A 14,787-nucleotide genomic window follows, 5' to 3' on the forward strand; every position below is an offset into this window, starting at 1 on the left:
GTCATGTTCTGAGAAGCAGTCCAGAGTGGAGCTGTCACTGAGGGGCCCAGCAGACGCCCAGCCAGCACTCCCAACCCAGTCCCACCGGTCCTGCACCTGTTGTGCATGGCCAGGTCCCAGCTTGGCAAAAGACTTGCTGTGTGACCATGGGGAAGACAGTAGCCCTCTCTGAGCAGCAGACTCCCTCAGGCAGACCGGCACAGTGGTCACCCACTGTGCCCGAGGAAGCTTCCATGTCTTGGGTGTCCAGGCACCTCCTTGGCCCCACATGCTACCTTCCAGCCTGAAGTTCTACTTTCTTTCATTCCTTCTTTTTTTTTCTTTGCTTTTGTTTTTGTTTTAGGGCACAGCACATAGTGCTCAGGGCTTGTTCCTGGCTCTGCACTCAGGGATATCTTCTGGCAGGCTCAGGACCATATGGGGTGCCAGGGAACAAATCTTGGCCATGTGCAGAGCAAGAGCAAATGCCTTATCCACTGTATTCTCCTTTAATCCGTGTCTGCACTGGGCAAAGGCTCCACAGTGCCTAGGCAGGTAGGATTCCCTCAGCTCCCTCCAAGGGTCCCAGGCTGTTTCCAGGACCCCAGGGGTCCGGCTGCCTTGGGCCTTCTACTGCCTGCTCCCACCCTTGAGCAGCCACCCCTGGTTGCCACCCCTCCATTCTTCCCCACCCTGACCTGTCTGGCCTACAGGTTAAAGGTCAGAGGTCAGGCACACATCTCCAGAAGCTGAGTTACTTAGCAACACTTGTGCCAGGGCACAGCCATCACCATTTTGAGCCTGGCCCCTGCCCCAGCAGAGGGGCCAGTGTTCAGGGCATAGATCCTGAGCCTTCCCCCAGGTCCAAATTACAGTCATGTCACTCGCTACCTGGGAACTGTAGGTCAATTACTTAAAATCTATCTGTGCCTCGGTTTCCCTGCCTGTTCACTCGGGACAACAAAGAAATCACAGCAGAGGGCAGTTGCTGGGGTGAAGCGAGTTCAGGCACGTACCAGCTTGACCGGGGCAGCAATGAATGTTGGCCATGATGATGGTGGTCGGGACAAAGATCTTCTTCAGGCTCCCACTGTGTCCTTGAGGCAAGCAAGCAGGCCCCTTGTACAGGTGCAAAGACCGAGACCCAGGTAAGTCAGCCAAGCGCCCAAGCCAGCAGAGCCAGCCCCAGAGAGGAGGTAAGAGTGTCTGAGCTGAGAAAGCTCAGGGGCCTCTCGCCCTACCCTGGCCGTGCTCTGGGCCAAGCCAGGCAGCTCTGGCTGTGCTGGATCTGGGTCCCAGGGATCCTGACGCCCACGCCAGAGTCCCAAGGGGCCACAGACTCCCCTTCCCCTGATTTTGTCAGGTGGGGGTGGAGGAATCTGGGTCAGTAACTTTTGGAAGCAATGCTCGGCTTCTGCCACCCTTAGGGATGACCCAGTGCGCCATCTAGAGGCCTGGGCAGGCTCTGCAGAGAAGAAAAGTCCATTTTTCAATAAAATTTTTTTTAAATAAAATATAATTTTTTTTTGAAAAAAGCCCATTTTTCTCCCACAGACCCACGCCTTTCGCTGTTTTTTGGGAACCCAATCTGGGAAACATCAGGACCCATGACTTCTTGGCGCCCCTCTTGTCCAGATAGTTCATGTTCCAAGCTAACCACTAGTTCTTGGGAGACCTCCAAGCGTATCCCATTGCTGACATCTTTTGGCCGTGGGAATGCCCTGCGGCACGTGTGGGGCTTCAGAAGGGGGTGAGCTAAGGCAAGAGCAGGCAGGGTGCGGACATCTCTCTCTCACCGAGCACCCCTTGGCTCTTTAAAGAAACCCAAATCAGGGAGAAACCAGTGAGCCTCGCAGATGGACTAAGGAATGTCCGTGCCAAGGGTCAGGGGAGGGGGAGTGGGCTTTGCCCAGGTCCCAGGGGAGGACAGAAGTCAAGTCCTTTGCTGCAGGACCAAAGGGCTAGCGTGATAGGGTCCTGCCCCCTGTCAGAACATCTGTCCCCACCTGCCCACCCAGCAGCTCCGTGTGGTCTCAGCACCTTCCCTGGGACATAGGAGTGGGCCCTGCTGGCAGTGAGGTGGGTTTTTTTTGTTTTGTTTTGTTTTTGACTGCAGAGATGACGTCAGCCAACCTTGTGAAGTCCTTATCACATCACGTGCTATCGTCTCAGTCTGACAGACAGGAGGCAGGCTCAGAGAGTGGCACGAGTAACCCAAGGAAGCAGTGAGGGACAGGACAGGGATAAGAACCAGGGTTCACTTGGGACGGTGCTAGGGCTTGGCTGACTGCAGTGACGGCGAGGGCGGGGGGGGGGGGGGGGGGGGCGGTGGTGGAGAGGGTAGCACTGTAAGTATAAAGCAGTGACATAGAATGTCCTGTAGGCCACGTTACCTTGATGAAATTGTGAGGGGTGTGAGGAGAATTTGGGGCCAGGGTCAGGGAGAGCCATCAAAGGGTGGAACACATGCCTTGCATGCATGTACCAGAGTCTGAGTTCAATTCCTGGCACCTCATGTTTGCCCCCAGCTCTGCCAGGTATAGCCCTGGTGGTCCCCAGCACAGCCAGGCCCAAGCTCCAAACAGTCAGGCCTGTACTCCTGAACCAAGTATCACCCAGGTTCCCTCCCTCCCCCCCCCCCCCCCCACACACATATATCCCTGAGCTCTCCTGGGCAGTCCCTATGAAGAAGGAATTGGGGCCGATATACCATCACTTACACTATAGCTACCAGGGAAACTGCAAGTTTGGAGCCTAGAATGCAACCCATTTCTCTGGTTTCCAGAAATCTGTGTGGAGGGAGGCAAGGAGGTCAATACTTTACCTAAAGGTCATTTAGGGGAAAAAAATGGACCCAATTGTCCTTGAATGCCGGCTGGTGTGCAGCTCTGGTGAACTGGTGAAGGATGTCGACCAACAGTGAGCAAACCATGTCGTGAGTCCTTCACCCACCTATGGGTGCTTCAAGGCTGCCTTTTCGGAAAAGCCAAACCCCAGCCAGGGAGATGTTCAAAGGGATGAGCACATGCTTTGCATATGGGAGAAACCAGTGTCCTCTCCTGGGCACCACACAGTCATCCAACCCCACCCCCAGCACAACAGGGAGCATTCCCTGAGCACAGAGCCAGGAGTAACCCCTGAGCACTGTTGGGTGTGGCCCAAACTTCCCACCCCACACACATACTAAAAAACACTGTCAAACTGTCCTCCCATTGTTCATCAATTTGCTCGACTGGGCCCAGTAATGTCTCCATTGCGAGACTTGTTGTTACTGTGTTTGGCATATCGAATACGTCACGGGTAGCTTGCCAGGCTTTGCCACGTGAGCGAGATACTCTCAGTAGTTTACCGGGCTCTCTGAGCGGAACGGAGAAATCAAACCCAGGTAGGCTGGGTTGACCACATGTAAGGCAAATGCCCTACATGCTGTGCTATCGCTCCGCACAGCGGTAGGGCGTTTGCCTTGTGCGCAGCCAGCCCAGCTAAGCCGGGTTCGATTCCTCTGCCCCTCTCTGAGAGCCTGGCAAGCTACCGAGGGTATCTTGCCCACACAGCAAAGCCTGGCAAGCTCCCCGTGATGTATTCGATATGCCAAGCACAGTAACAAGTCTCGAAATGGAGATGTTACTGAGCCCACCTATGGGTGCTTCAACAAATACTAAAAAAAAAAAAAAAAAAAAAAAGGAAAACTTGGGACCTGGAGCGGTAGGGAGTACAGTGGATAGGGCAAGGCAAAACTGGCTTGGGTTTTCTGGCATGGATATTGCCTGGTGGGGCCTCTTAGTTGTAAGAAAGGACCCATGAGGCCAGCCCCCTTCATGTCCAGGGAATGAAATAAATCCTGCTCATAGACGTCTCAGCTGGTCCCAGCGCTGAAGGACCCCACACGTGCCCAGGACCTCTGCGGAAGGCAGCTGAGAAACCTCTTGCAAAGGAGGATAGGGGGTGGGGCAGACCCCGGAGCAGTCCCCGACCCGCAGGGCCAACAGGGGGCTCCAGTCACAGCCCACAGGGCCTGGCACAGGGAAGCAGGCAGGGTTAAGCTGGAAAGAACCGGGCGGGGGGGGGGGGGGGGTGGCGGGGAGGGCGTAGGGGGAGAGGGCTCTCTAGTCCCTGGGGGGAAGGGGTGAAGGTCACTGAAAGGAAGGGGGACTGAAACTGGGGCCCAGAAGCCCAAGCAGAGTGGGGCTCTCACACCACAGCCCTGTCCTGGCTGTGCCCCCAACAGCTTTGTAGATGCAAATTCACCAGGTTGCTGTTCTCGACCTCTCAGGCCTCTCCCAGGAGCCATCAGCATGCATGGCCAGAAAAAGGATAAGATGTGGGGTGCACCGAGGCTGGCAGTTCACAGGAATTATCCCAGGTCCATACAAGAATGCAGTGACGGTGGGCTGGAGTGATAATACAGTGGGTAGGGCACATCGCATGTGGTGGACCCGGGTTCCATCCCCAGCATTCCATATGGTCTTGGGTGCCTTCCAGGAGTCATTCCAGAATGCTGAGCCAGGAGTAATCCCTGAGCACTGCCAAGTGCGGCCCAAAAACCAATAATATTTTTTTAAAAAAGAATGCAGTGATGGAAAGAATTGCAGAGCCAAAGCTTCTCCAAGCTTCTGCCCACTGAGTGGTGTGCCAGGGCGTCCTCCCATCAGCTCTGGGCATCATTCCACAGCTGCATCCCAGCCCAACAGCCCTCCACCCCCAGCACCCACTCTCTGCACCCTCCTACTTTCTGCACCCCGACCCCTGCCATCCTAATCCAACCCCAGCAGCCAAGTGGACATGAGGCAGGAGCATCACTGAGAGCAAGGTGATATATGCAGGGTTGGGGGCTAAGAATCTTGGCACAGACAGACACCAGGAGCCCCAAGTTTATGAAGCACGTGTGTGTCCATGTCAGCTCTGTACTGCAGGCCTGGGCTCCCGGGAGGTTCATGTCTTGGCTCTTTGATTCATCTCTCTCTGTCTCTGTGTCTCTCACTCTGATTCAGACCAGGCTACTTGCTTCATCCTCCCTGTCCCTGCCTGGTTCAGTGTGGGTCCCCGGTCCACCCACTGGCCAGTCTCCAGCCAGTTGCCCTACTCCTTGTCCGTGTTCTATGCATGGCATGAGCATCGGAGAGAAAAGCAGCTGGTACAGACTCTTCCATCCTGGGAGGCAGGATGTCTGGGGTGGGGTCCAGCTCCTCGACCAGCTCTCTCTGGACTTCCATTTCCCATCTTTGAAAGGGGTTCAAAGGGGTTCAAACTCCCTGAGGGGAGGCCAAGCGAGACCTCAATCTTTATGGGACTCTCCAAGTGGACCATGTTGTTATCTTGACTGGGTACAAACTGAACAGAGCAAGCCAGGGCTGGTCTGGGAAAAAGGAGGTAGAGACGGCTTCACCCAACCCTTTCACAAACTGTATTTCACCGTGCCATCACCACATGCTGTTCTAAAGTGACCCTGGCACTATTTTCAAAAGCTTCACATCATGGTGAATATCCCATTGAATTGGCATACATCTGTGATGAGGGACCTGAGAGATAGTACAGAGGTGCTAGCCTTGCTTGAAACCAACCCTGGTCCAATCCCTGATACCCCATATGATTCTCTGAACACCGCTAGGAATGGTCCCTGAGCACAGAGCCAGAAGTAAGCCTTGAGCATTGCCAGGTGTGCTCCCAACCCCACCAAAGAAACCTATGATATTTCTGCAGTAAAATGTGGCAGTGCCAGCTTATAGCATCATACGTGGCATTGAACACCACCAAGAACCAGGTAGCAAAGGGCACAATCAGCCAGGGAAAAGTAGAAGAAGGCAGTGCTTGAAGGGGCTCCTTCACTGACATCTGAAATAGAATCAGAAATCTCTCAATCTGAGATTTTAAAAAAAATACTTTCCAATGCATTATTAGCCTCCCCCAAAGGAAAACCTATCTCTAGGACTCTTCTGCTCAAAACCCCAAACAACAGTAAGTTCTTACCAGAAAAGACATGGTGAGGGATAAGCAGATGCAAAGGGGTGGCGTGAAAGGGGCCTGCGCCCTGTTCAGAACATCTGTCCCCATCTGAGGGGGATGCCACGCTAAGAGTAGGGCTGTTGACAGGGGAGTGAACTTTGGGAACACAGAAGTGAAGGTGCAGAACCTGAGATTCTCTGTTCACCAAGCACCCTTCTGGGGCTGGGGGAAGTTGTCCCTGGTCCTAGATAGTCAGAACCCCCATCTCTTCTGCACTCCGGCAAAGCAATAGGAATTCTGTTAGGAGGAAAGTGTCTGCCATGTTGACCCGCAAGATTCCGTAAGATCAGCTGTCAGGGCACTGTCGAATCTGCAAAACAAACAGGAAACCAAGACCCTCCAAAGTCTTCTCAGATTGGGGAACTATCACTGACAACCATCAGGGAACTTGTCAATCCCAAATATCAGGATATATATCAATACCGATATCAGGAAATGTGGGCAATACTTAAAGAAATTGGAGATGAATCAAAGCAACAGAAAAGAGCCAGATGCTATCTGAAAAGACTAGGGGAATGTTTAAAAGAACCAAACAGAATTTTTAGAAATTAAAAAAAAATAGAGTGGGCAGGGGATGTGTCTGCGTGGCAGAGCATGAGCCTTGCATGGGTCAGGTGCTGGTATGGTCCCCAGAGTAAATAGCTAAAAGGGAAACTTAAAAGACTGGAATTGAACCTAAGGAAATTGCCTGGAATGCAACACCAAGCCATCAATTGGTGAAAAGCTACATAGAAGAATTAAGGCTTTCTGGCCCATGGCACTGGCCACTGGCCACCGTGATCATATAAACATATTTGAATCAATTAAAATTCAATAAAATTGAAACCTCAGCTTCTAAGTTGCAGAGCCCCATTAAGTTCTCATGGTCACATGTGACTAGCAGCTGTTGTGTTGGATGGTACAGACCAGAGAACATTTGCATCATCATAGAAAGTTTTGTCGAACAAAATTATAAAAGAAAAAGAAGAGAGAGGATTTCAGAGGCCAACTCTGACAGAGCCTGAGTCTGACGGAGAGTGAGCAGAACAGAGTGAGGAAGACGTACGACTTTAAATAAATAGTTGCTGACAGTGCTCCAAAACCCACAGACAGGAAGCAAAATTGATATCAGTCAGAAAATTTTTCAAAAAAATATCTGTTGGGGGACTGGAATGATAGTACAGCGGGTAGGGCATTTGTCTTGCATGTGGCCAACCTGGGTTCAATTCCCAGTGTCCCCAAGCACCACCAAGAGTAATTCTTGAGTGCAAAGCCAGGAGTAACCCTGTGCATTGCCGGGTGTGACCCAAAAAGCAAAACACAATAATTGTTATTTAAAATATATATATATATATATATATATATATATATATGTATATGTATTGGTAGGGGATGTGGGCTGGAGCGATAGCACAGCAGTAGGGCATTTGCCTTGCACACAGCCAACATGGCCGACCCGAGTTCGATTCCTCCGCCCCTCCAGGAAAGCCCAGCAAGCTACCCGTCATGTATTCAATATGCCAAACACAGTAACAACAAAGTCTCCAATGGAGACGTTACTGGGCCCGCTCGAGCAAATCGATGAACAACAGGAGGACAGTGGTGACAGTGGTAGGGGATGTAGTACGGTATTGAGCCTTGTCTATGTGAGGGGCTGAGTTCAATCCCAAACACACACACAGAGAGAGAGAGAGAGAGAGAGAGAGAGAGAGAGAGAGAGAGAACAAAACCAGGGGATCTGAAAAGAAATCCACAAGCTCATCACCAACACATGATTACCCACATCACAAAATGCCATAGACAATGAGACAAGCCTAAAAGTAATATCAGAACAATTAACACGGGCAGCTCGTGTCTCTTTAGCAGAAATGGAAATGCAGACAATGGACCGAAGTCTTCAAGGTGCTGAGATGGATTGCCTGTCAGCCTAATGCTGCAGACCCAGCAAAACTCTTTGATGAACGAAGGGGAAGTATAGGCTCATGTCAGAGAAAAGTTGTAAGAGCGACTACCAAAATACTTTTAATCAGGAAAACTTTGAAGTCCTATTCCCCAGGAAAAAGAAAAACGACCAGGAAAGCAGTTTCAGTGAGTGTGGCTGTGTGCCAATAAAACTTGGTTTAATGGGCCAAGGAGATAGAGTGGGTAAGGGAATTGCCTTGCACACAGTGACCTGGGTTTGGTCCCTGACCCTCCATAGGGCACTGCCAGGAGTAACCCCGAAGCACTGCCACATGTGGTCCCAAAACCATCAGAACAAAAATGGAAAGAAATGGCTTTATTTAGTAAGCAGAGGCCAGGGATGTGGAGAGGTAGAATACGTACCTTGCATGCACAGTCTCTGGTACTTCGTGAGCCCTGACCCAGGAACCTCAGGGTGTGCCCCCCCCCCCTCACACACACACAGAACAAGGGAACGTGTAGAAAAGAATTGGGCCTGTGGGCCATGGTTTGACTCTGAGGGCCTGGTCAGGGAGACTTGGGGACTCTGGTGTGTGTGATGGGGGGGGGGAGAACACAGGGCCCCCCTCCCTTTCTCTCCCTCTCTCCCTCTTTCCCTTTCTCCCTCTCTCCCTATATCCCCACCCACACACACTCTGTGTGTGTCTCTCTCCCTCTCCCTCTCTTACTCTCTCTCTTCCTCTCTCTCTCTACTCCCCTTTACTCTCTCTCTTTCACACACACACTCAGTGTGTATGTCTCTGAATTTCTCCCTCTCTCTCTCTCACGCTGTCTCACTCTTTTCCCTCTCTCTCACACACACAAACTCTCTTTGTGTCTTTGTCTCTCTCCTTCTCCCTCTCTCACTCTTTCTTCCTCCCTCCCTCCCTCTCTCTATCTCTCTCTCTCCTGCTCGCTCACTCACTTGCTCACTTGTTCTTGCTCTCACTCTCCAAAGTCACCGGCTCCTCCTGGTGCTGGAAGGACCCAGGGTGTCGCTGGGCTCTGTGGAAGTCCCGCCCTGCACTGGCTGTCACCTGCGTTGGTCCAACTCTCGCAGAAGACAGTGACTGCAAGCCAGGGTTGCTGGAGTCCTAGGCAAACAATCTGGCCCCAGAATGGTGGTATTTTGGAAACTGCTTTTAATTAATGGTTCATGGTCACCTAAACTGCCCCCATCCTCTGTTCTTTATCACACTGCCTGGAGCTCAGTCCCATGGTTGGAGTGATGGAGGTGAGGGGGATATCACTCTTTTCTCAGAAACTGAGTTTGTGGTTTGCTCAGATGAATCCAGTGTGGCCTCTGGGCTTTCCACCAGCCTGGATGCCATAAAAATTTTGAAATAAGGAACCAGTTCCTTTCACAAGCCTGAGGCCTATTAGCTCTAAGACAATTCCAAAACACAAATTGCCACACCCATTGGCACTCACACTCAAGTACATATACTCACACATGCACACACACTCAAATACACACACTGCACACTGACACACATGCACTCACATATTCATGTTCACACGCTGTCTCTCTATACTCACGCACTCACACATACACATACACTATCTTAAACACACACACATACATACACACAGTCTATACACTCACATACTTGCATATAAACATACTGTCCTGTATACTCACATGCACACTCACATGTAAACACACTATCCTATACCCACACTCATATGTACACACACTGTCCTACACATACACAGTCACATGTACACACATTGTACTATACCCTCAACACACACTCATGTGTACACACACCATCCTGTACACTCACACACTCACAGAAGCTTACTTACAGTTTTTCTTGTTCCACTTATCTGTCTTTCCTCGTCACTCCTCTCTCTCCCTTGCTTCTTGTCTTTTCTTTGCTCCCTTCATTCCAGACCCCTTCTATCTTGGGGAGACATCAGGATCCAAAACCTGACACATAGCCCCTCCCCTCCATCCAGGATCAAGCTGGAGGGAGTCTGGGGGGAACCATGCACTTCTGGTGGGTTCAGCAGGAAGGTCTGGCTTTCCTCCCTCAGCACCAGAGTTAAACTCAAGCTACATTTTATCCCAGGAAGGCAATGGGTTGGGGGCAACTGCACATTCCCAAGTTTGCCCCCAAGCACCCCAGCCAGAGGGGAGGGACCTTATTACCCAGTTAGAGCTTTTCTTGACCAAGAACCCACTGTGGCTTCTTCAGAGTTTTCAATATGACTGATACGCACAGTGACCAAGGAAGATATACAGACGGGGAAACTGAGGCTGAGCATAACAGAGAATTTGCTCTAAGTCAAGGTCAGCTTGTTTTCCCAGTCTCCTCTCGTAGACTTGTGCAAATTGACTATGTGTGGGCTGGGTCTTGGAATCTGGAATAACTGGCATCTGGGGTAACCATGCCCTGTCAACTTCCCAGAGACGTGTACCAAGATAGAACCCAGTTACAGACACAGAAAAAGGTTGTTCTCACAGGTAGGCACTGCCTGGAGCTCTGCTGGGCCCTGGGCAGGGGGCAAGGCTGCTCTTCCTTGCTTGGTGTCCGTGGGCACAGAAGGGCTCCGGGCTGTGCTGTCAGAGCTTGTGTGGAGGCTTTGGCCAAGCTGGTCTGAGGGATGAGGATGGTCCCAACTGGCAGGGTCTGCAGCGTTCAAGCAGAAAGAAAAGCAGTGGGAGGAAGGAGCTTTGTGACGTAAAGAAGTCAGCATTGTGGCCTTGCTGCTCTTTCCATTTCAAAAACAATCGCAGAGAACTGCAAAAACAGAAAAGCATGCACCCCCTCGGAAACGCCTATATACATGCAACTCTCTCTCTCTCTCTCTCTCTCTCTCTCTCTCTCTCTCTCTCTCTCTCTCTCTCTCACACACACACACACACACACACACACACCTTTCCTTTTCAGAGATAGACTTTCAACAATCATTCATCTACTACTAAATATGAAATATGCATGTACATGCATGACCATAGCTCTGTTTTATGTCTTGTCGTATATGTTATTTGTAGAGCACAATTCCATTGGGACTGCCTTATACCTCATGTTATTCTTTTTCACTGGCCACTAGACTGTGAGCATTTTTCCTTGCCAAAAATATTCTTCTGGGGCAGATGCTTTGCTTAATCACTTATATCCCAATACACAAAGACAAGTACATCATTCCTCCATCTAGATGCCTATCAATATCCACTTAAGCTCCTTCCTGGTTTTTCATTTTTTCCAATTGTTTTCCTCCCCAATGTTCCCGTGTTTATTATACAGCTTCACTGCAGCACAAGGATAGGACACAGGGTAGGGAAGTGGCCTTATTCTTCCAAATTCAGTCCCTGGGAACCTCCGTGTGCATTCCTTACCCTGGGCCTGACCACATGACCCAACATGGTAGATCAACCATCCTGTTGCTCTGACCATTTGTCCAATGCAATAGGAGTAGAGCAGAGGCTCATTGGATTCGTGAAATTGTTTTCCACGGCCTTGATTTTTGTTTTTGTTTCTTTTTAATGCAGAAGTACTGCTATTAATTCAGCCACTGATTAAGCTGACTGAAGCAGGCATCATCTCCACATTACTTTTTAAAAATTTTTTAAATTGAATATCCATGAGATAGACCATTACAGAGATGTTCATAATTGGGTTTAGTCATACTATGGTCCAGCACCCCTCCACCAGTGTACATTTCCCACCACCAATGTCCCCTGTTTCCCTCCCACGTCACCCCAGCCCCCACCCCCAGACTTCCTCTATGGGAGGCACTTTCCTTCTTACTCTCTCTCTCTCTCTCTCTCTCTCTCTCTCTCTCCCCTCCCCTTTGGTGCATTTTATGGTTTGCAGTACGAGAACTAAGAGGTCATCATGTTTGTTTAGGGCTTTCAGTATTTGTATCGGTGTTATTGGAACAGAAAGGCTGGCATAGCTTTATAACTGGGTGGCAGCTTTGGGGTGTCCTATGACCTTCTTTGTCTTTGGGATTTCCTCACACACTGCTTTAGCATCTGAGCAGCCTGACCCTGGCATATTGCCAAGGACTGAAGCAGAGCATGGGTGAGGCGGGTGGGTAGCGTTTATCCTGGATCGCTGCTCAGAAATGGGCACAATATGTAAGCCCGAGAGGCTGGGACTCCCTTGAGAGGATCCTCACCCATTGTCCCATGATGCCTGGGTGGCGTGGTGTGCCACTGTATGAAGGGACACCTCTAGCCCATCCACTGCATCTACCCAGAGGCCTTGATAGGGACAGACTTGTCCATCCTCCCTGTGGGCAGGAGGAGAGCGAGAGCGGGAGGGCGGCCCGTGGTGTCAGTGTACAGGTGTGTGTTTGGCTCCCTGAGCATTGGTGTGTCCCAGAAAACAGTCACTGGATACCCGCAGCTGCTGCCTGGTGGTGTGGGAAGTGGTTCACCTTCTCTTTCTGTGTCATTTGCATTTTTCTTCCAGACGAATTTTTGGCAATCTTTTTCTTTGGAGGAAACAGAGGCGATTGTTTTTCTTCCCAGTTTTATTTGTGAAGACTTTTATTATTTTATAACTTTATTAAGTTATCCGTTTAGTTACAGACATTCAATATTCCAACACCAATCCCACCAGCATTGCTCCTTTACACCACCATGATTTCAAATTTTCCCAACCACCCCTTTAGGCCTGCCCCCCAGAGCAGGCCCTCGCCTGCCAGGCAGAGCCTGGCAAGCTACCCGTGATGTATTCGATATGCCAGACACAGTAACAACAAAGTCTCCAATGGAGACGTTACTGGGCCTGCTCGAGCAAATCGATGATCATTTTATATTATGTGTTATAAATAATTTGCTGAAAGGATGATCAAAGTATGTTTTTTTAGAAGAAAGTGACGATTGTTGTATCTCACCATGGAACCATTGAGCCTTCATGTTCTAAGAGATTACTAAGATGTTGTTATAGGTTAAGCCTTCTGTGTTTATATTTTGTTCATAGAGATTTGTTGTCGTCTACGCTGCATCCACCCAACCTGGTGTGCTACTGCTGATTCATCAGTTTTGCAAAGTTTGAAATGTCACGTGACCACACTGGGACACCCACTCCAGGGTGTCCAAAATTATTAACAGGGTGACACAGCTGGAGTTACACTTTTAACTGGGTGGCGTACCTGGGCCTCCCTCATACGCCTCTTCATAGGAGGGAGGCAGTTAACTTTGGGGTATGTATGTGACTGCCGGGGTTTCAGAGGTGATTATTTTTTTAATCTGTTCAAATAAAACAAAAGCCATTTGGGTTATTTTAAAAAATTTTTATTATAAATATACATATTTTTTATTTGAATGAATCACCGTGAGATACAGTTACAGACTTACAAATTTTTGTGACTACACTTCAATCAATGTTCAAGTACCCATCCTTCCACCAGTGCCCATTCTCCACCACCAATGTTCCCAGTGTCCCTCCCACCACCCCCACCCCTTCCCACCCCCTGCCTCTGTGGCAGGACATATTCCCTCTTACTCTCTCTCTCTCCCCTTTTGGGTTCTTGAAAAGAAGAAATGCCTGAGGAGAAAACCTCCGGCCCTCTTGCACCCCAGGAACATAGACTCAAGGGCGAGTGAAGTGGGGGGGTTGCTGCCTGTACCCCTTCCTGCTGCCTCCTGCCCCTCACCCACTCAGCTCCCCTTGGGGGCTTGTGTGTTGCAGACTCGGACAGCCAGAGCAGCCCCACGCGCCAGAGCCTCAGCCTGTCGGAGGGCGAGGAGCAGATGGACCGACTGCAGCACGTGGAGCTGGTCAGGACCACGCCCATGTCCCACTGGAAGGCCGGCACGGTGCAGGCCTGGCTCGAGGTGGTGATGGCCATGCCCATGTACGTCAAGGCCTGTGCGGAGAACGTGAAGAGCGGGAAGGTAGGGCCCCTGCAGGCACCCGTGGGAAACTACCTGCCCGTCTCCAGGATCCCACCAGACCTGTGATCGCTACAATGGGGCCGACCTTCCTGGATCTGCTGGAGGTGGGATCCACCCCACCCATCTCTGGGAGCAGCCCCCACCCTACCCTCGCACCCCTGGGCTCTTCCTAGGCCCCCCTTCCCGCACTCACTCAGCCAGCCCCACCCTCCCGGCAGGTGCTGCTGAGTCTCAGTGACGAGGACCTGGAGCTGGGTCTGGGCGTGTGCAGCTCCCTGCACCGGCGCAAGCTGCGGCTGGCCATCGAGGACTACCGCGACGCCGAGGCCGGCAGGAGGTGAGTTGGCCGCGCTGGGCAGAACCCATGGAGTCTCAGAGCAGAGGCCGGGCCAGGTTGCCAGGGGGTGACAAGAAGGAAACCGAGACACCCCCAGCAGGGGCCCCTGGGACACATGGTCCCACTCTGGCCAGCCCCCGGCCTGCCAAAAGGTGATCCCAGGACAAGGGGAACCCCAAGTGCCCTAAGGAGTCAGAGGAGCTTTACACACACACACACACACACACACACACACACACGCACACTCCTCAACCACCTCCAAGACACCTATACATACATACACACACATACATACACACACACAAATACACACATATTCTTGCACTCACATACCTCAGCCACCTCCAAGACACACACACATACACGCATACACACACATACATACACACATGCAAACACACATACACACACGTCTGCATGCACACACCTCACCCACCTCTGAGACACACATAGACACACACACAGACCCCAGCTACTTTCAAGGCACACACACATATACACACATATACACACACACACACGCATACACCCCAGACACCTTCAAGACATACACAAGCACACACATATATACACACAGACATACACACACGCACACAAACACATACACACAGACCCCAACCACGTCCAAGACATACACACACAGACCTCAGCCATTTCCAAGACACACACACACACACACACACACAGACTC

The 14,787-nt window shown here is 50.8% G+C and overlaps 1 protein-coding gene across 3 annotated transcripts in view; it reads left to right on the top strand.

The window, feature by feature from the left end:
- The window catches only part of KAZN (kazrin, periplakin interacting protein), a 1,209,760-nt gene that overhangs the window by 1,174,511 nt on the left and 20,462 nt on the right, over positions 1-14,787 (top strand). For all 3 annotated transcript variants that reach the window (XM_056122674.1, XM_056122676.1, XM_056122680.1), the window contains 2 exons: positions 13,554-13,759; positions 13,978-14,096. In XM_056122674.1, coding sequence (XP_055978649.1) covers positions 13,554-13,759; positions 13,978-14,096 — 325 coding nt within the window. The remainder of the gene's footprint in view (positions 1-13,553; positions 13,760-13,977; positions 14,097-14,787) is intronic.

The sequence above is a fragment of the Sorex fumeus genome, unplaced genomic scaffold (genome assembly GCF_029834395.1).
Source record: "Sorex fumeus unplaced genomic scaffold, SorFum_2.1 ptg000047l, whole genome shotgun sequence".
Taxonomy (NCBI): Eukaryota; Metazoa; Chordata; class Mammalia; order Eulipotyphla; family Soricidae; genus Sorex; species Sorex fumeus.